The sequence below is a fragment of the Amphiura filiformis genome, chromosome 9 (genome assembly GCF_039555335.1).
Source record: "Amphiura filiformis chromosome 9, Afil_fr2py, whole genome shotgun sequence".
NCBI lineage: Eukaryota > Metazoa > Echinodermata > Ophiuroidea > Amphilepidida > Amphiuridae > Amphiura > Amphiura filiformis.
In genome coordinates, this window is record NC_092636.1 from 33,184,770 (window position 1) to 33,205,374 (window position 20,605).

Here is a 20,605-nt window from a genome sequence, read left to right on the forward strand (position 1 = left end):
ATAGCCAAGGGGGAGGGGGCAGCTGCCTCCCCTGTGAGAAGTCTTGTCCCCTCTTACCCCTCCCCTATGGTGGCCTTGGCTTTTTTGTACTTCTTAGCCCATTTTCGTCAAATTTTCCCCCTTGAAAGTTGCTGCCCCTCCCCCTTTGCCCCCCTCTGAAAAGGTCCTGGCTATGCTACTGCAACCCAACACTATGTGCCAAAATGGCCTTGAGCATTTAAAATGTCAAAGTTTTATAATCTTTTAAGATTTAAAAATTTAACAAGCATAGTCAGCCTGGGACAGTGGCATATTGTGAGTCATCATATTAGGGGGAGGGGGCACCAACCATGATTGGGGGGCACAAGCCATTTTCAGCACTTTTCCTATGGGATTTTCTAAAATTTTTGGTCAATTATTATTTTTTCTAGCCAACTCATTCTGAAGGTCATTGCAAAAGAGTATACAAGCATATTAGTGTCAAAGAACTGTGTCTTAAATGATGAGTATGTTTGAATCCTAGTGCAAGGACTGTGCTAGGTAAGTGCTTGGTCTATTAGGCCAAGTAAAATAAAAAGCATGTTTCACGTCCGGATTTTTGAAAAAAAGGAGGAGGAGGGGGCTTTTTATTTTTTATTTGCCAAATTGGTGTAAATACCCATAATTAGAGCTGTTTTAGCGTACACAATAATGCCTGGAAAAAGGAGGAGGCCTCTTTTTATTTGTTGTTCTGAGAGTTAGGGCCCCTCTTATTATCTCAAAACCTTCCAAAAGTAAAAGTGTTTCTTGTATATGTGACACGATCCGGTCCATGGGGGCCAAAGGAGGCATTTTTGAAAATTGAGTTACTGTAATTATTACATTATACATACAATAGGCTATCATTTACTGAAAATACCATAGGTCTAGCATACTTGGTTCTAAAGTTATCAAGTTTTTTGATGTCTATTTTCTTATGTATTTTATTGTTTTTTACTCCATATTTTTGCCTTTATCTCAGTTTCAAATTTGCCGCCTTTGGCCCCCATGGACCAGATCATGTCACATATTAGCATGGCTATAGAAAGCATCTCTTCTTCCTAGACATATGTTTTGAAAAGTTATAACTGAATTTCAAAAAATAAAAAAATAATTGAAGAAACCTCAAAAAAGGAAGTGGGAGGGGACGTGAAACATGTTTATTTTTTTATTTGGCCTTATACTGCAAGCCATGTCCCTCACTCCACTCATTTTTACTGTTGCTCCAGGTAAAGCTGAATAGAACAGCTTCACTGCATTATGGATCATATTGAATTCTAAAGAGAAATATAAAATTTTAATGCAGGTAGCCTGAGAGAGAAACATCCATAGATCCATCTAACACTTCACTATCATCACTTCCAGGCAACAAAGGCAGAGGCAATTGGGCTATTCAGAATGTAATTCATACACCCCCTATTGAAGACATGACCTTTATCTTCCATACAGGGGGTGTAGATTTTAAATAGTGTCACCCATTCAGGTAACCCCATTTGAAATTCACGCTTCCTGTGTAGGAGATTAAGGTCATGTACTATGTATAGATTTCATCTAGAATAGCCCAATACATAATCCAATAACTGTACCCTGCTGCCCTAGAAAACTATTTCAAACTTAAAACAGTAATATCATTATGTAACTCAACAATGATTTTACATAAATATTCATATACACCCTACCCTACACACACCCCACCCACATACACACCCCCACATACAAATATACATGGTATGGTGAACAAAAAGTTTGAACATTTACATGTGTAATTAACAATTAATATTCCTCTATCTGAATGAATAATTATTTTGATCAAACCATGCATGACACGTCTCAAGATGACACTTCATCATTCTCCTAATTTCAACTAAGATTTTATGCACCTCATGCCCCAAGTATACTGATTTTGAAAAATAAAATCTAACAAAAACTCGAGTTTTCACAACGTGTGACTCCAAAAACGCTATCCAACAGTGGCATAATAGCATACAAAAACTGAAGTATGATGGCATAAGTAGCTAAGACTTGAAATATGAGACTTACGATGATAGCACGGTACATCAATGCAAAACATGACATCTAATATATATTTTGTCATTAATTATTCATTTCACATCTCTGGAACCCTAACAAATCCAAACCATTAAATAAATTCACATGAGTATATTGAACTAGAAAGGAAATACAGTATTTCAGGTCTCTTAGCTACCTGTTATCAACAGCTATGTCCAGACAGAGCATACAAACTCTGAGGTAAGTGCATGCTTAATTGAAACATAGACTGTGAAGACATGGACGGTCATCTGCGGCATATCCTTTGAAGCTATGATCGTCTCGCACAAACACAAAAACAAACCTGCCATCGAATCGATTTACCGTACAAAAGGTCAATAACACAACTCTCGTCCACTGAATTGCATTATCAGTCGCAAACCAATGGAATTTTGTGCTCGGAGCATCCGTGTAAGTGTGACGTTGAGACCAAGGCTTATATAACGCAAATTGAAACTCATTCAATGCCAGAGTAACAGGTAGTGTTAGATAAATCGAAACAGTGAATATATGTATTAATTTAATTAACTTGAAACTGCAGCAAATAAGGGTTTTTTACCGTTTCATTTCTTGTAACTATAATTGTTTTGCGACAACAGAGTTTACATTGCAGTCGTAACTGTGTCAGAGACAACGTGTGTACTTCGATTGAATGCCGCTTCTTTCAAACACACTAATCCAACAGGTGCGAGCGAGACGATCATGGTCTCAGCATAATGTGAAATTTCTATAGACTTACGATCCAGACGACCGTCCATCTCTTCACGGTCTATGATTGAAATGATCTCTTTCACACCAATTTGAATCATGTTTTGACTACAAGGATTCCTTCTAGTTGATATCCAACACTATTCGCTGTCGTAGTGCATGTTAGTAACCATTGGTTACTGGTCCAAGCCTGGGCTAACACCTGTTCCGAATTTTGATATGCCATAGGCTTTATGTTGTGATCATTTCGATCAGTGGTTCGTAACAAAGACAGTGTGATCCAGTTGACCTAGCAATGGTCATATTCTAACATGCACTACGACAGCGAATATTCCTGACAAAATGTCCGTATCAAATATACTCTTACCTTCACATGAAAAGCACAAACTTGTCAAACAAAACACTTAAATTATCATAACTCACTCAGTTTTATACTTAAATCCACATAACATTTTGAGTATCAAGGTTTGTACAGTTATGATGTCCTGCAATAGCTCTAATTGAGCTTTGTTAACTCATAATGGATTGCAACTTACATCCAAGATTTCTAAACCTCAGAGTCTTATTACCTCATATGAAGACCACTAATGACAGTGAGTGGCAATGAAAGTAGGTCATAATATTCCAGTGATAGTAAACCATCTTGTTAGTAGCAAAGATGTGAAAGCATTTAGAGGGATGAAATAAGTGAAATGGAACCTCATATGGTTTCCTATTAAAACACTCCCAATGGCCTCAGAACATATGAATTCAAACTTGTGGCTCTCCTGAAGAGAAGCTGAACCTTATGAGTTAGCTGCTCCATGTATATCATCCCCCCCCCCCGGGATCATCCCTACTTCTTTTCAAATTCTCAAATGTGAAATAGGTGAAGTGGTCAACATGAACAACAGATCAAGGGAATTATCCTCTGAAGTAATTTCTTGGGTAGATGTAAATGAATCCATTTGATTGCTCGACAAAGACCTTCGCTTAGGTTTTTGTTTTTTGTTTTTTTGCATCATCCAATTTTGAAGCAGGCTGAACATCATTTTGTAAATATCTTGGATATATCATAAAATAACACTTTACATTTGTACCATCATTAAAGCTGGGCTTATGTTGAAAAGGTGAACAAGCAAAACTTCTAAATGCAGAAAATAAGAGCCTTCAGAAACAGGTCACTCTTAAAAGTCCTCCTTAATGGTGAACTGAAGTCCTACATTTTGATATCTGCAAGGCTTCAATTCACTAAGGCTTACATTGCATTGTAAAGCTTTGATGCCTATGCATGTCACAAAAGGTCCGTTTTAATTTGCGGATATGACGACAGATATATACAAGGAGTAAGTTTACAATGGGTTACATCATACAATAGGACAAGTTAACCTGTGGACAATTTACCTCTAGAGACAGTTTATTAGGGTACAGTTCTACAGTGCAGCATCTATCTTCAGTAGATAGCATAACATATTGTGCTACATACTGCACCTCTATCATTTTTGCTATCTTATGGTAAAATGCCAGAAATAAATTTGAAGCCTATTGGTATTCTACCATAAAATCAATTAAAATCAAGCCAAATATCTCCTTTTCTGTTCACACTTGTATACACTCAGAGTCAAAATTGTCTCATTTCCAAGAAGCAAAGTTCAATAACTTCCATTCAAAAACGTATCTCAAAGTTGATCTCACTTTGTGGAGTATGAATTTTTGTACCCAAAACACTCAAAGGCATTCTACGTAGAACCTAATCGCGTTAATGCTTTGCGTGCTATGTAGCCATATAAGCTTCAACATCAAAAGTTCCGAGATAATTTCTCAAAATATCAAGAGGTATCTTAAGAACCACTGAACCAATACAAGGCTTCTTTGTACTTATTTTAATGATTCCAAATATGGTCATGAAAATTTACAATTCTGAAATTAAATAAAAATATTTAAACTTGTCGGCTGCAATTCACACAGTTCACAGTTAAAAACCTGTGTACTGACAGATGAGTGTGTTGAAGATCAATACTGATACACATCATCAGTGGCATAGTCAGGGGGAAGGGGCAATGGGGGAAAAGAAAATTTTCAAGTTGGTAACAAGGGGAAAAATGTGCTAAAATGTACAACAAAGGGTGGTCAGCATCTCACAGGGAGGCAAGAAGGGGAAAGACTTGGGAGAAGCTACCCCCTACTTACCCATACCCCTTTGGCTATGCCACTGCACATCACAAAATATTGCTTGCTATTTTCAGTAGACAACACTTTTGATTTACGGTACTTGTTCAAAATGATGTTAACCAACATTTTGTTAATTTGATATCCAAATCTAGTTACTTGCTATCTTCAGTAGACAGCACTGCAATAGTGATTTAATCGAAATAACAATGTCTAATGTTACATTATTGGTATCTATTTGAAATGTGCATACAGCAGCTATATAATGACAATCCTTTCTTCAACAACTGCTAATTCCTATTGTAGAAACCACAAATATGTTGCCTCCATATCATCAACATGCTCACCCATCAGGGCACAGTTCTTTAACCCCAATATATTGGTACATTCATTGAATGACCTTTGAAAATTTGGGGACAAAAACTCATAGTCTGCAACTTGAGGTCAAATTTTGCACTATGGTTGTTTAATCGAAGTTATTGAACTATGCCATTGGGATGAGGCCATTGTGATCCATAGTGCATGCAATCATAACTGTGGCTTAACAAAATCACAAGACATATCACAATACAAGCTGTATCAAAATTAATAAGTACCCATCATTTTTGGATGGTTATTGAAACGCCTGCTTCTTCCAAATGCAACATTAGATACTCTGATATGTCCATAAGTTATTGTTATATTACTGTTTACGACAAATTATGCAGATCCTATGTTGTATTTTGATGTGGCAGTCATGTACATAATCACTGGAAACTGATGGATACCAATCATTTTGATGCGGCCTGTACGGTTGGATTGACAACCAGCTATCTACAGATTCTACAAACATACAACAAGTCAAAATTTTCTTCAAAATTAAAAAAAAATATCAAAATTTGGATTTGTTCAGACCATATTTGAACTGAGCATGACACAATGTATTCAAATATGCCTAGTATTGGTTCAGTTATTTTCAAAACAGCCTGCGGAATTGTCGAATAATCGTGCACTTGTTTACAATTTCTGAACATTAAAATATGACTATGTGGAAACTATTAAGACATTATGATTGATAGCTGTCTGCAATCCCACCTCAAAAATCTAACCACAAAATCCACAATAACAGTTGAGTCACTACCAAAATATTCATAAACACCCCACCACTCTCTCATCATAAAAATCACAAATTATGACTAGCAAATTTTCAAGTCTGTGTAAACAATTATACCTTGTGTTTTGTACGGATAAAAATATTGTAAGTAGTGCATCACCTTATTTGTAAAAGCAGTGCATGAGTGTAACCAGGGCTCACTTCCTGGTGTAACAGACCTCTAAGCGCTCAGCCCTTAGGACAAGGGCTTTGGTAGAATTATCCAAATACCTACATGACCCGCATTAGTAGTGAAATCTATTACGATTACATGTTCCATGATACCAATTTTATTGATAAATATAACTGAAAGAATTACGATAAGCATGGTATCACAAATTTGCATAAATTATTCATTTTGGTAATAAACCCATCATGCCAGGAAATATTTTACAGGTTAAGGTGACACGCCTAGCAAATTGTTGCATGGTTTCACTATGGACCACAATATGCTCATCTATCAGGGCACAGTTCTTTGACCCTAATACATTTGCACATTCATTGAATGACCTTTGAAATTTTGGGTACAAAAACTCATACTTGACGTCAAATTTGCACTACGATTGTTTAATTAAGGTTGTTGAACTATGCCATTGGGATGAGGCTACTGTGGTCCATAGTGTTTGTGAAGCAAAATGTAGTTTTCAAACCTTTTGAGATAAGGCCACCATGCAACAGGTGCCCATTTATAATTCTGCTTTAAATTAACACCTATACTTATCATGTTTATACCAAGGCAAAGTTGTGAAAATATGATCAACAGTAGCACATATTTTCTTATCATTTTCTTTAGGCCTATAATTGACCAGTTACATTTGCCAATATCGCAAATTGAGAAAATGGATAGAGAGTCAGTTTTGGCATCAGAGCTCTTCAAGTCATTCATAATTCAATAGTTGACAGTGCAGACAAAGGCGTACTGTACTGACGTCATGATTTCCCACAATTCATTGCAACAAATACATAACATTTTACAATCATTGTCCGGTACAGTTTATCTTAACAGGTGCTTACATTTCCAGACAATGGCGCTGGAGTGCTAAGGAACAAATTTTATGCGTGGATTATTTATATCATGTGTCTGAATAAAGATATGGCGGAATTTGTATTGATTACGTAACACCCCATTCTTTTAACGATAAATATTTCAAATTGCCGTATGATTTTAGAATTTTGACACAAACAATTTGTTCCATAGCACTCCAGCGTTATTGTCTGAAAATGTAAGCCTCGCAACTGTTAAGATAAACTGTCCCGGACGATGATTCTAAAATCTTATATATTTCTTTATAATGTTGCAATGAATTGTGGGAAAATCATGACGTCAGTACGTATACGTACTAGTACGTCTTTGTCTGCACTGGTTAAAGGTAAGAAAGGTGTTAGTGTTTGCTATTGCTATGCACTTATGACCCTTTTGTATTCAACTGACCAATTGTATTCCCTATTTTGCTCAATACACAATACTTACCTACATAAGTAACATTGATGTGGTTTGGAGAATAACACAATCAGCAAGAACAGCGCATGAAAAGAGAAAACATAAAAATAACTCAATTAGTGTGTACACTTATTTTTATTAATTGCTGCTCTCTTCAGTAGATACCAATACAACCAAATTCCTGTTGGTTTAACACAAAACAAAGCAAAATAATGAAACAATATTATTGGATTTATGGTTATAGCATTGTTGCTATCTTCAGTAGATAGCACTGATTTTAAGCAAATTCAAAAATAAGAAAACCAGAAAATTATTGAAAGTAGCAGATTAGTTTTTATAATATTGATGCTATCTTCAGTAGATATGTAGGCTATTTACAATTGATTTATGAGGGATATTTCAAAGTATGATCAAATTCACTGATAAATCCTCCCAAGAAGCATAACCAGGTGGTGCCCCCCTCTTTCAAATATTTTGGGATAAAATCAGTACAAAAAGAATGAATAAATGTCATATCACCCAAGATGTTGTCCCTTTGGACGGAATAGGCTACATGCCTGCCTAAGACTTACTGATATACATGTACAGTGGAAACTCAATATAACGAAGTTGACAGGGACAGAGAAATTAGTTCTTTATATCCAAATTTCGTTATATCAGGGTTGTAAAAACAATGAATAACAAAAGAATTTTGTATCTTGGTTCTGGAAAAATACTTCTTTATAACAGAGTTTTTCTTGTATCAGATTTCGTTATAATGAGGTATTACTGTAGCTAAAACAGACACATTTGCTGTAACAAAACTGATGTTTTCAATTTTTCATGGAAAAAAATGCAAAAAAAAAATCTTCAATAGTCTATTTTTTTAAAGTCATTATCACCTTAAGAAATATGTGTTAATTTTGCTGGAATCCTTGTCATCTGTGCTTGTAATCTGACACAGTTTACAGGGCTTGAATCAAGGGATATTGGTTAAGTTGACAGGGTTGATTTCTATTGATGACTCAGACAGACAATATGGACCTCCTTGCTCATCTGAGATGATATGGAAAATATGCCCATCCTTGGAGCAGATGGGGAAGAATAGTCCCAAAGGAGGGGTACCATTTATGAATGGATGGAAATACTGAATGGATTCTTGTTTTAGAAGTTGCATGTATGGTGATAGGGGAAATATGTGACCCCTCGGCACAACTGAGCCCTGAAGTCGCCAATCATCATTTTTGAGATATTCAACCAAAATATTCTGCTTGAAATTAGCTTTAAAATGATATATATCATGTCTATAGTAGGGTGAAATCGGATATCTTCACCCTAGCGGGTAGAATCGCTATCTGGCAATAAATTTCCCATAAACCATTATTTTGCGATGCGCCTTTCTCCTTTGACACCTGCTGTTTCCGAACCACGCCTAGCCAACGCCACTTCGGTAAGTGTATAAAACACTGTTCCATTTAATATATTCAACCAATAATGTAACGAAGTACTCAGTTTTCGTCATAGATTACTAATAACACGTTATATGTAAAAAATAATGTCAAGCTTTTGAGTAATATTGTAGTAAAGTAATCCATGTTTAGACTGTTACATAGACCATTGCCAGCATACACAGTCGGGTAAAAACGATCTCGTGTGAAACTACATAGGACTATTGTGAAAAGTTTCACTTTTGTAGAATCGGGTAAGATCGCTATGTCATATAGGCCTACATGAAAACGTGGTGAAGAGCGAACATACCCGCAGGGATATTGATAGGTAGCGATTTTACCCGTTGGCAAACAAACTTCATTTTTATGCTTTGAGCGTGTGTTTTATAGTGAGAGTGAACGTTCCCGACTCATCATCATCATCATCATCTTTATCATCATCATCATCATCATCATCATCATCATCATCATCATCATCATCATCATCATCATCATCATTATTATTAATATTATTATCATCATCATCATTATCATCATCATCAGGCAAAAAATATTGTTATGTTGCCCTCAAATGGGAAAGTTGGGTCGGGCTGTCGGTTGTTAATTTTGACTTCTGGATGCTTGTTAGACATTAGATAATCAATTTAAGACTAGTATTTCAATAAAATATTAATTTTAAGTGAAAAACATTGATTTTTTTTAAACAAATCTTTAAAACTCATCATTATCATCATCATTATTATCATCATCATCATCATCGTCGTCGCCACCATCATCATCATCATCCATCAACACACACAACATCAACTTCAGCTATGCACTGAGTAAAATAGTTTCGGGTTTCTATCCATAGGCCTATACTACTTTTGTAAATTTCAATATTATGTTTCTGCCTGTAGAGCCACGTCCAATGTTTCCAAATAAGCAGCCCGATGAACAGCCTAAAAGTGGAGATGAGGATGACATGCAGCATGAAAGTGACAACAGCAATGTCCAGGAAGATAATGATGGAGGCCAATCGTCTGAAGACGATGTTGATGAAGTATACGCCATAAGTTTTAGCATGGTCAATTGCATACTAGCGGCCAGTGAATTGTATAAAGTAGGAGAAATTGATATGTTTGAATTGCGACAAATAATTCTTGATGTCATTGATACCGGTTTTGACAATTTCTGGGAGAAGACAATGAAGGGTTTGACGAACTTCTGGAAGTAGACAATGAAGGTTTTGATGAACTTCTGGAAGTAGACAATGCCTAGAAGTGTTAGACATTTAACGGTACAGCATTTTAAGTTTTAGAAATTTGTTTTGTGCCATGTTGTTTTAACATATTTTGCAGGATGCCTCGGAAAACCCAAAACAAATATATGCAATATGATAGGACAAATATGTCTGAAGTGGTTGGCAAAATTAAAGCGGGGACTATTTCAATCAAAAAGGCATCACAGATATATCTCATACCATATTCAACTTTGAGAGATCGAGTTAGTGGAAGAATAGAAATAGAGGCACAACCAGGTGCCAGTTCGGTATTGACAGTTGATGAGGAAACTAGACTAAGTAATTATCTCATTAAATTAGCAGAGTTAGGGGTTGGCAAAAGTCGTGACCAGGTAAAAGAAATGGCATACATGATCATACATAGAGACCCAACCAGGAGCCATCACTGTGAGCGTTGGCTCACAAAACAAAAGGCCGGAAAAGACTGGTATTACGGGTTCATGAAAAGGAACAAACAATTAAGCCTGAGGACGCCAGAGAAACTCAGTAAGAGTCGTGCAAAATGACCAACGGCGGTCTTGAATGATTTTTACACTACTTTGGAGCCGATTCTCAGAGAAAATAACCAGGACAGAGATCCCAATTTCATATGGAATTGCGACGAATGCGGAGTTCCTCTTGACTTCCGTCCCAAGGAAGGTTGTTACTTGAGCAGAAAAGCTTCAAATGTATGGTCTTTGAATAGTGGCGACAAGACAAATATCACAGTCATGGGGTGCGGGAGCGCATCAGGTAAAATGATGCCTCCGCTGGTGATTTATAAGGGTGTGAGGACAAACAAATTCCTAGTTGAAGGGGCACCAGAGGGATGGATGGTGAAGTTCAGCAAGAGTGGATGGATCAATTCCATCCTGTTTGAACAGTGGTTTGAGCATCATTTCGTACACGTACATCAACCAGCATGTTCGCGTGCATCACAGGATGTGAAGGTGATTTTACTGCTAGACGGGCACAAATCGCATGAGACCCTCTATACACTTGACATAGCTAGACAACACAATGTGGAAATTGTCTGCCTTCCTCCCAACACAACGCACGCCTTACAACCACTTGACGTTTCGTTCTTTAAGTCTTTAAAGGCGAGATGGGATCAAGTGAATGAAGACTTCTGTCGAAGTAACCATGGGCAATTTGTCACGAAGGCCAGCTTCGCTCATGTGTTCAAGAAGGCTTGGGACATTTGCACTGCAAACAAGGGAACTATTCAAAATGGGTTTATCCGGATTGGAATAAGTCCGTTTCAGTAGAATGACTGTGCGAGATATTCTAAAGGACAGAGCACTATCCCCAGCTCAAGGTCTAAATAGACCACTTCCAACAGCTTCAAGCACTGCCCCTTGTACAGTGTCAACAGCAGCGCCAAAATCTTCAGAGCAGGCACCAGCACTAAGTTCATCAGAGCGGTATCAACACCCGAACCCCGTCAACAGCAAGTTCTTCAGAGCGGGTAGGCCAATCAACTCAAAGTTCTTCAGAACCGGTGTCAACGCCACCAAGTTCCTCAGAGCAGCTATCAGAACCAGATTCTTCAGGGAAGATATCCGCACACCAAATGGAGACTTGTCCTTCAGACACATACTTGCGTGGAATCACTGAAACACAAAATGAAACTTCAGGTGGTATTTCGTCTGCAACATCTCCAAATCTATCAGAGCAAGCATCAGCACTAAGTTCATCAGAGCGGTATCAACACCCGAACCCCGTCAACAGCAAGTTTTTCAGACCGGTAGGCCTATCAACTCCAAGTTCTTCAGAACCGTGTCAACGCCACCAAGTTCCTCAGAGCAGGTATCAGAACCAGATTCTTCAGGGAAGATATCCGCACACCAAATGGAGACTTGTCCTTCAGACACATCCTTGAATGCAACTGCAAAAACACAAAATGAAACTTCGGGTGGCGTGTCATCTGCAACATCTCCAAATCTATCAGAGCAAGCATTAGAGCCCGAGCAATTATTCACTGAGCCTATTGAATTGCACTTTGTGTCAGATGAGGCATCTCTGTTGAGCCAATACCTACCAAGTCTGTTTCCAGAATTAGATAATGATGCAAACATGGATCCACCGGGGGATCCACTGGATGATATATTTGTCGTGCCAACAATAGATACAAACCCCTCTAAACAGAAACGGAAAAATACAAACCCTTACTGTCGTGTGTTGACTTCTAGCCCAATCGTCAAAGAAAAGAGAAAGAAAATGACTGAATCGGGTGATGACAAAGAAAAACAGAAACGCACAAAATGTTCTAAAACTGAACAAGGAAAACAATATGCTAAGAAAAGCAAGAAAAATGTAGAACAGACGAACAGAAAAGGCAATGAAGGAGTAGCCAAAACAGCTAAGCATGCTAATAAAGTGTCAAAAGCCAAAACTAAAAGTCAGAGCATATCGACAGTCACAACAAGAAAGCTGAGAAGAAATAAATTCACAGGCAAATGATGAAATGATTTTGAGGTTAAATTCGATGAAACGTGGATTTCATATCTTAGTTGCAAGAAATATCCATATCAGTATTGAGAAAAAGGACTCAAGTTTAAAGAAGGGACTACAATTATAGTTTGTTCATTCAGTGGAAAGAAACACTGAAGTTAACTTTTTTAATTGTATTGCTTTATTTTTACATGTTATATTATATAGTTGTAAGATAGTCAGTATTGAGAAAAAGGACTCAAACTTTAAAAAATGACTATCATGACTATTATACATTATTTAGTTCATTCAGGGGAAAGAAACCCCGAAGTATTTTTTTTTAACCTTTTTTTGAAAAAGAACAAAATAGTTCCGACCAAGATTTTTGGGCAACTGACATAGAGGTTGAACCTGTGGTAACTACACTGTAAATCCAAGTGTGTAGGGTTTCTGTAACATTTTATAAATACTGCAAGATGTTTAATTTTTCATTTACACAGTAAAGGTATTGGACACCTAAACACCAAAGTAAACACATAAACACAAAGAGTAAACACATGAGAGTATTTAATATTGTTTAGAAAGTAAATGCACGTGTGTTTCCTTTGTAAACATTTGGTGTGTTTACTTTCTAAACAATATGGAAGTAAACATTTTGAAAATGTTTAAAATCTAAATATACTCTCCTGTGTTACAGAAACCCTAAACACTTGGATTTACAGTGTATGTTGTTGCTTTTTGGTATCTTATTCTTATGTTTTAAATTATTATTCCGATGGAGTAATAATCAAGCTATATATATATATTTTATATACGACGTATATGGCCAGTTTGCATGTCGCACAAACACAAAATTCATTCCACGAGAGGCATCCTGCAGAATTACTTTTAAATCTGAAATGAAAAGTTGATTTATTATTAGTTTGTACTTGATTGCCTTAAAGGTATTTATTTCAATTATGGGCACATTTTAAAGTGATATAATCATAATTTTGTTTACTAGGCTTATTTGTTTTCTACAAGAGTCACAATTCTTCAGAAAGTACAGAGGCTACATGATCGGATCATGTAGCCTCTGTACTTTCTGAAGAATTGTGACTCTCGTGAGAAACGAAGAATCAAGTTGAGTTGGGCACTGTAAAATGTCATTGTGGTAATAATCCCTTGACTTCATAAGTATTTCAGTTTTGAATAACATCTCAAGAACAAATGCTTGGAATGAAGGTTCAATCATAAATTGGGCTTTGTCTGAAATCTGTTATTGGTAGAAACAAAGTATATTTTTATATTGCATGAAAATGTATTTTTTAGTTCTATGGCCATAAAAAAGGAAAACAGGTTCTATACATTGCAAAAACAGTGTTTAACACTTTTTTAACTTTTCTTCACCTTGTTGACGGACATTGATGTTCAGGAATTTTTATTATGAAATGTAAAAATTTTCAAAAGCGAAGGCAAGAATGGGTAAACACCGTTTTTGGAGTGTAGAATTAAGAACACTTAGCATGTAGACTGGTTGGACTGTGCGATCGTTGACTGAATATCATGCATGTTCATTTCATATTTTCAGATCAGTTGACCTGATTGAAAATAAAATGCACAAGATATTCCAAAAAGAGTCACAATAACCTTTTTAATGAATGTTCCTGCAACACTAGTTTTATATCTTCTGAGTTCACTCAAATTAAAATCCAGAGTCAAAAATAGGCCTATGTATCATATCAAAAAGCTTTGCTTAACTAATTGCAAAATGTACGGTTGAAGCATTTCTATTAAGTTTTTTTCCACAATTTAAGAAATATTTGAGGTAGGCCTACTGTATTTGGGAAATTATAAAGTTCATTTTTTAATAACCGGCGCATTACAATTAATAAAGCAATAGCTTTCATGAAACTCCATACCCGTAAATATAGGATTGTTCAGTGTTGGATAAGTTGTATTATCAAGTTAAGCCCAAAAATTCCACAAGGACCAAGAAGAAAATTCGGCTAATATCTTCACACCTGAGCCGCTATAGAATAGCGGTTGAAATCGGCTGAACAGGGAAGAAAATGGTCTGATTTCTTTCTTGGCCCTAAGGAATTTTCTGGGCAAAAGTTAATTTTTTTAAAAACACGTAGGGTAGCGAACATACCCGACGACGGTTCAACCAGCGAAACCAGTGCTTTTTGCGTTAATTGTTTAACATATAGAAACGGCATTCATCTAAGTGGTGCGGGTAAGTTCGCTACGCGAAGTACAAAAAAAAAAATTCTTCACTCTTGGAGTTGTGTATTGAATAAATCTTTATAACATTGAAAGTGGGTCAATCAAATGATTTTATTCAGTTGTCATGTTGGTTAATTTCCGAAATTAAAAGATGAGTTATTTCATGTTAAGCAAATCACGAACTAACCCGACTCTAACTGTCATTCAAAAACGGATAGAGGGCCTCCTTATTTTCCGCTAACGAAAATACCCGAAATGGAGCGAAATTACCCGCTGAAATGAGCAAGGTGTGTGGACTTATATTCACTATCCTAGGTGGTTTATGAGATCGTTTGGCTGTGTATTGCTATTTGTGGATTACAAAGAGCATTTAGCCTCTCAATTATGGACGCTTTTTGCAGTTCATCGATTGTTTTACCACATAATCTGTAACGCGTCCAATGTAAGGGCGAAGATACCCGATTTTACCCTACTTGACATTTAAGTAGTGAAAAATCAATAAAACAGTCAATAAATCCTTTGTTTCCTATTGTTTATTGTTAAGTTCGATGGCGCATATCTCAATAGTGGCACTGGCGACATCCGGGCTCAGTTGTGCCGAGGGGTCACATATGGAATGTGTGTGTGGTTGCGTATCAGCGTATGGATTTATTTAAATATCTTTTGAACCTATTTTCAAGATTGATTGCAGGAAATACAACTCTCTTATGAATGGTATCTTAATTGATTGGTTCTACAGTCCCAAAACGGTTCAGGTGAATATTTTTGATAACATAGTTGCTACTTTGTTTGAAAATGGCAAAATTACCAAGTATTCTTACAATATTTTGAAAGCAAAGTACAGTCCTGTAAACACCGATCTATTTTGGATTGATGCCTTGAATCTTGAAGACGATATTGAATGGAATAAAATTCATGATAACAACTTTACTTGCAGTATTGAAACTCAGATGAGAGCATTTTACTTTAAAGTTTTTCATAGAGCTGTTTGTACCAATAAATTTCTTCATAAGATTGGTAGAACTGATTCTCCATTTTGTTGTTTTTGTAAAAAAAATGATGAGACCCTGGTACATTTGTTTTGTGAATGTGAAAAAATTACTTGTTTGTGGGATAGCTTGAGTGCCTTGATTGAAAGTAAAACCGGTGAGTGTTTTGGATTCTCAAATTTTCAGAAAATGTTTGGTTTGGATGTTGAAGAATCTGAGCACAAAAATGCCATCAACTTTCTTGTTTTATGTTTGAAATATTATATTCATAGATGCAAATTTCAAGATGTCAAACCTAGTTTTCAAGCTTACAAGAACATGGTGAAAGTTAAATTTGGCACAGAATATAAAATTGCAGAAAGCAAGGGAAAACTGGGTAACCATTTTAAGAAATTTTCCTTTGATCTTGGTTTTTAATGGGATGCAATTTTCTTTTATCGTGGTGTGTTAATATATATTTTACCCCTTTTTTCATTTTTTTTTTTTTGCCATGGTGGACCATGTTATTTGCACTGTGAGATGGGAAAGTTTTCAGTGTTTTGTTTTGTCACTTGTCCTGCATGTTTGTGTGTTTGGGGATGGGTGGGTGCGTTGATTGTTGAGGGGGTGTTTGGGTGGGATTTGTGTTTTTGTCTAGAAAATCCCTGGTCTAGTTTATTAATGCACTCGTAACCAACATTATTTGTTTGATCTTATTATGCATGTTGTATGGTGCTGATTCTGCCCACCCATGGCAGGGGGACCCAACAGTTGCCTTTGTGTTTTCATGCTTTTGCTGGGCTACCACTTCTTTTTCTGCTTGCCTTTTCCATCACTCTTGGTAGCGTAGCATTTGCTCTTTTTTATTATTTTTTAACCGAGGTATTGGTTGGGTCCTGTTGTTGTGGTGGGGCAGTATTTTTTAATTCTCATTGTCATAATCTGATTGTATCTTTGCATATATCTTGGTTACCGTAATTAAGATGGGGTCTGGTGGACCATGTCTGTATGTTCTTTTTTCCCTTCCACCAGGCCCAAGTACAGGTGAATAAAAATGGAAAAACAAAAAAAAAAAGATTGATTGCCTTGAATGCCTAAAAGGGTGTGCCAAGTATTTGCTGTTGTTGTCCTCCTCCTCCTCAACCACGTCAGTACACAAGGGGGGTGCTGGGGTGCAGCGGCACCTCCCTAACTTGGCAGTATACAAGAAGTCCAAAAAAATAGGGTTTTTTACACTTTTTTGGTCAAAAAATGTCCAAATTTTGTAAAGAAAGTCACAAAATTGCCCCCCCACTTTGAAAAAGGTCCACTTGTTCAAAATCAGCACCCCAAAAAAATCCTGCATACAGGCCTCAACATCAACATAGCCATCACCAACACTATCATACTATAATCATAATCACCATCATCACCACCATTGCCACATCATCATCATCATCATCACCATCATCATCACCATCATCACCATCATCATCACCATCATATTTTCTCAAAGTCACAAGCTAAATTTAGCCAAATCAAAACGGTCTTCAAATGCATCACCACAAGAAAGCTCTATGTACCATCAAATCCTAGATATTCAAAAACAGATTTGAACTGCATGAAGTGTGCAACCAAAGCCTTTGCCTATCCCCTGTGAGGCTCTACTTATTAGATCCTACCGATGAGCTATGACATCATCAAGCCACAGAGGGATTATGGGAATGCCGGGGCCCATATTTTCTGTCAGTATCCCTTGTTTAAATAAACATAAGCTTGTGTTTATCCACACATGACATTTTACTTTCGGGAAAACAAGTACTACTATTACAAACAGAAGATATTGGAATATCTTTTAACTCTTCGCAAGTGACCACATCCATTTTTAAATGGCAGCCAATCCAGCCAAATGTCTTGCACATTGCTTGTTGAGCTCCATAATGTCAATGAGATGGATAGTTCAATGAGTATAACGACTATCCCTAAAACCATTTAATTATTCATTCAAATGCAAGTGCATTATGTGCTGGTATATTACAATCAGTAAACATATCCTAAAAATGGAAATTTGACTCATAATGTTTGGAAAACCTTCCTTCATTAAAATCTTCAAAGATATCTACATGTATAGGTAATGCTTAATGCGTCATTACTGACTTTTAAAAAAAGGGGTTAGATCCTTGAGCTCCCCTCCTATTACAACAATGTACAAAAACGAAATGGATTCAGGAAATGCTATATTTTCCCGGGGGTACTCAGTACAAATTACCATACGGGACGTGCATAAACATGGGTAGCATTTTCAGCCTTCTGGTATATCAATGACCCCCTTTTCAAAGCCTATTTTGGTATGAATGGGTCCTTTTTTCAAAATTTTCTCAATTTTTTCGGAAAACAGCCCAATTCTTCCTTAATCTAGCCAAAAAAACTAAGACAATTTTGGTTAAATTCGGCTGAAAATTTTGACTTTTGGTATATCAATAGGTCCAAATTTCTGGGTCCACTTCCAAAATCTCAGCGGCACGTCCCTACCAAAACCAAACTTGAGTACCCCCCCGCGATATTTTCAACATTATACCGAGTTGATTTGTATATTCACATCATTTACATAATGGAAAGACAACGCCCGAAATCATCTATAGTAAGGTTAACTCCACAGCATCCTTGAACATTATCATTTTTTAGCCACTGTCTCTTCATAACAATCATCACAGTTACATAAAGATATTGAAACATGTGGCCACTTCCGAATCATATTATCTACTAAATGCTAACGGCCCGGGTCGATCAATATTCGTCTGTACTATGATGGGTTGCTATAGCGCTTTATTAGCATTGGGGCACTGCAGTATTTCTGGCTTTCGTAATTCAATTACGTAAATAAATTGAATTAACGAGATTGAAAAGGACGAGAAATCAATTGTGGCCACACATTGACACATTGGGTAACAGGGCTAAGTTAGGTTGTCAAGATCAAAAATGGCATGTATGGTATTTTGGTAATTTTTGTGTGTGTAATATTTCACACTTTGCAAATTTATATTACTTTGCTTGTTTTTAAATTCACAATTCTAAACTTCCTTGTAACATTGACCACTACAAAACAGGAATATAAACTGACCTCAAAAAGAAACTTATAATTTGTTACAACTTGTGAATCACAAGGTCATATCTTAAAATACTGTCAATCAAAATGAACCAAAAATACAAACAGGATTACCTTAATACTGTACTCAAAACACATGTCAGTAACCAAGCAGTTGTCCAACTGACACAACAGCAAAATGCACTGTCATGGGACAGCTTCCTTGACTTCCTTCACTTTCACAGCCCAACATTTGGCACCCAGGACAAAAAATCTGTGAGAATGCATACAAGATCCTTGCACAGATGATAAAACGGTGCTGCTTTCTGCTTTTCATACACTTTTTTTATGAAACAGGGCTGGGCTGTAAATGTGGTCCATGTCAGTGCATTTTGCTGTTGTGTCAGTTGAATAACTGCTTGGTTACTGACATGTGTTAAGAGTAGAGTATTGAAGTATATCTGTGTGTAATTTTGGTTCAATTTGATGGACAGGATTTCAAGATATGACCTTGTGAAAAATTATAAGTTTCTTTTTGAGCTCAGTTTATTTGCACATTTTTATTTTCATAGTAGCTGTGTTGAGTACGAGAAGCACAAAAATTAACGCTCTGCAAAATATTTCACTTCTACAGTACTGGGCCTTTTGATAAAGGATGAACAGAATGATATTGATACAGATGATAATATTGATCACGACCTGTAAATGTCACCTTGGCCAAGGGCAGGGGTTCTCAAGTGTAGTTGTCTGTTCAAGTGTGTGGATGGATGGATGGATGTATGGATCTTTGTTTTGGTCAAGCTTATCTCATCCTACACATTTTTTTTCTTTCTGAAACAAAAAATATCCACAAATTTCTGAAAATTGCCCCATTAGGAAAATGACAGTAGGCCTATACAAATGCTCTCATATTTCAGCCATTTCTTTTGAATTTATTCAATTTTAATATCATTATTGCTTTTGTTGTTGTTACTTTTGTCATTGTCACCACCAACACCACCCCACCACCACCACCACAACTACCATGCACCACCAGTATCAATATAATCAGTATCATCATCATTATCACCATCATCACGACAATATTGGCAATATAATCAGTTATCATCCAATTACACTTTCCCACAAAAAAGGTATTTGATTGAAATTTAAAAGCACATGCAAATAGGTATGAACATTTTGTGGAAACAGAGCTCATATTTCTGTAGAAATTACAGCTAAGAGTTTTTTCATTTTTTATCTACCTCATGCAAGAAATAAATGCTCTATACACTACAAAAGCAATATTTGATCCTTTTCACTGACATCATTACTATTTAGATATGAAAAATATGGAAATTTTGAGCAGCAATATGCAAAAACAGGCTTGTCATATAACATTATTATACCATAATCTTATATTGAGAGATTGGACGATTCCAATTGATATACACACCCCCTACGAAAGATATACATGTAAGATTAATCTCCCATAGAGTATTTCAAATGGCGTTACCACAATGGATGACTTCATTTAAATCTGTATGTGTGGAAGATTAAGGTAATGTCTTCCATGGTAGGTGGCGTATGGATTTCAACTGGAATAGCTGATTAAAAGACTGGATATATAGTCAGGTCTGTACCTCACACCCACATGACTACCAGAAAATCTGATCGCTTGGCAACGCATCACGACGATGAAATCAGTGGTGTGATGTGAGCACAAACGTAGGTGGATGGGAGTGTGTATGTCAAAAGTCTATTAAATGTGATACCATAACAAACCAAAA

General features: G+C 36.5%; 2 protein-coding genes across 2 annotated transcripts in view; one reads left to right on the top strand and one right to left on the bottom strand.

The window, feature by feature from the left end:
- LOC140160424 (uncharacterized) overlaps nucleotides 1-20,605 on the bottom strand; it is a 162,658-nt gene that overhangs the window by 108,732 nt on the left and 33,321 nt on the right.
- Nucleotides 9,798-11,806, top strand: LOC140160425 (uncharacterized). The gene is made up of 2 exons (XM_072183660.1): nucleotides 9,798-10,681; nucleotides 10,730-11,806. The coding sequence occupies exons 1-2, from the start codon at nucleotides 10,244-10,246 to the stop codon at nucleotides 11,429-11,431; spliced, it is 1,140 nt and encodes a 379-aa protein (XP_072039761.1). The 5' UTR covers nucleotides 9,798-10,243; the 3' UTR covers nucleotides 11,432-11,806.

What these genes read in the sequence shown, in the direction of transcription:
- LOC140160425 (XM_072183660.1), top strand. Translation starts at nt 10,244, where the DNA reads ATGCCTCGGAAAACCCAAAACAAATATATGCAATATGATAGGACAAAT. An exon ending in AGAAACTCAGTAAGAGTCGT is followed by an intron (nt 10,682 to 10,729) that starts GCAAAATGACCA and finishes ACTACTTTGGAG; the next exon opens with CCGATTCTCAGAGAAAATAA.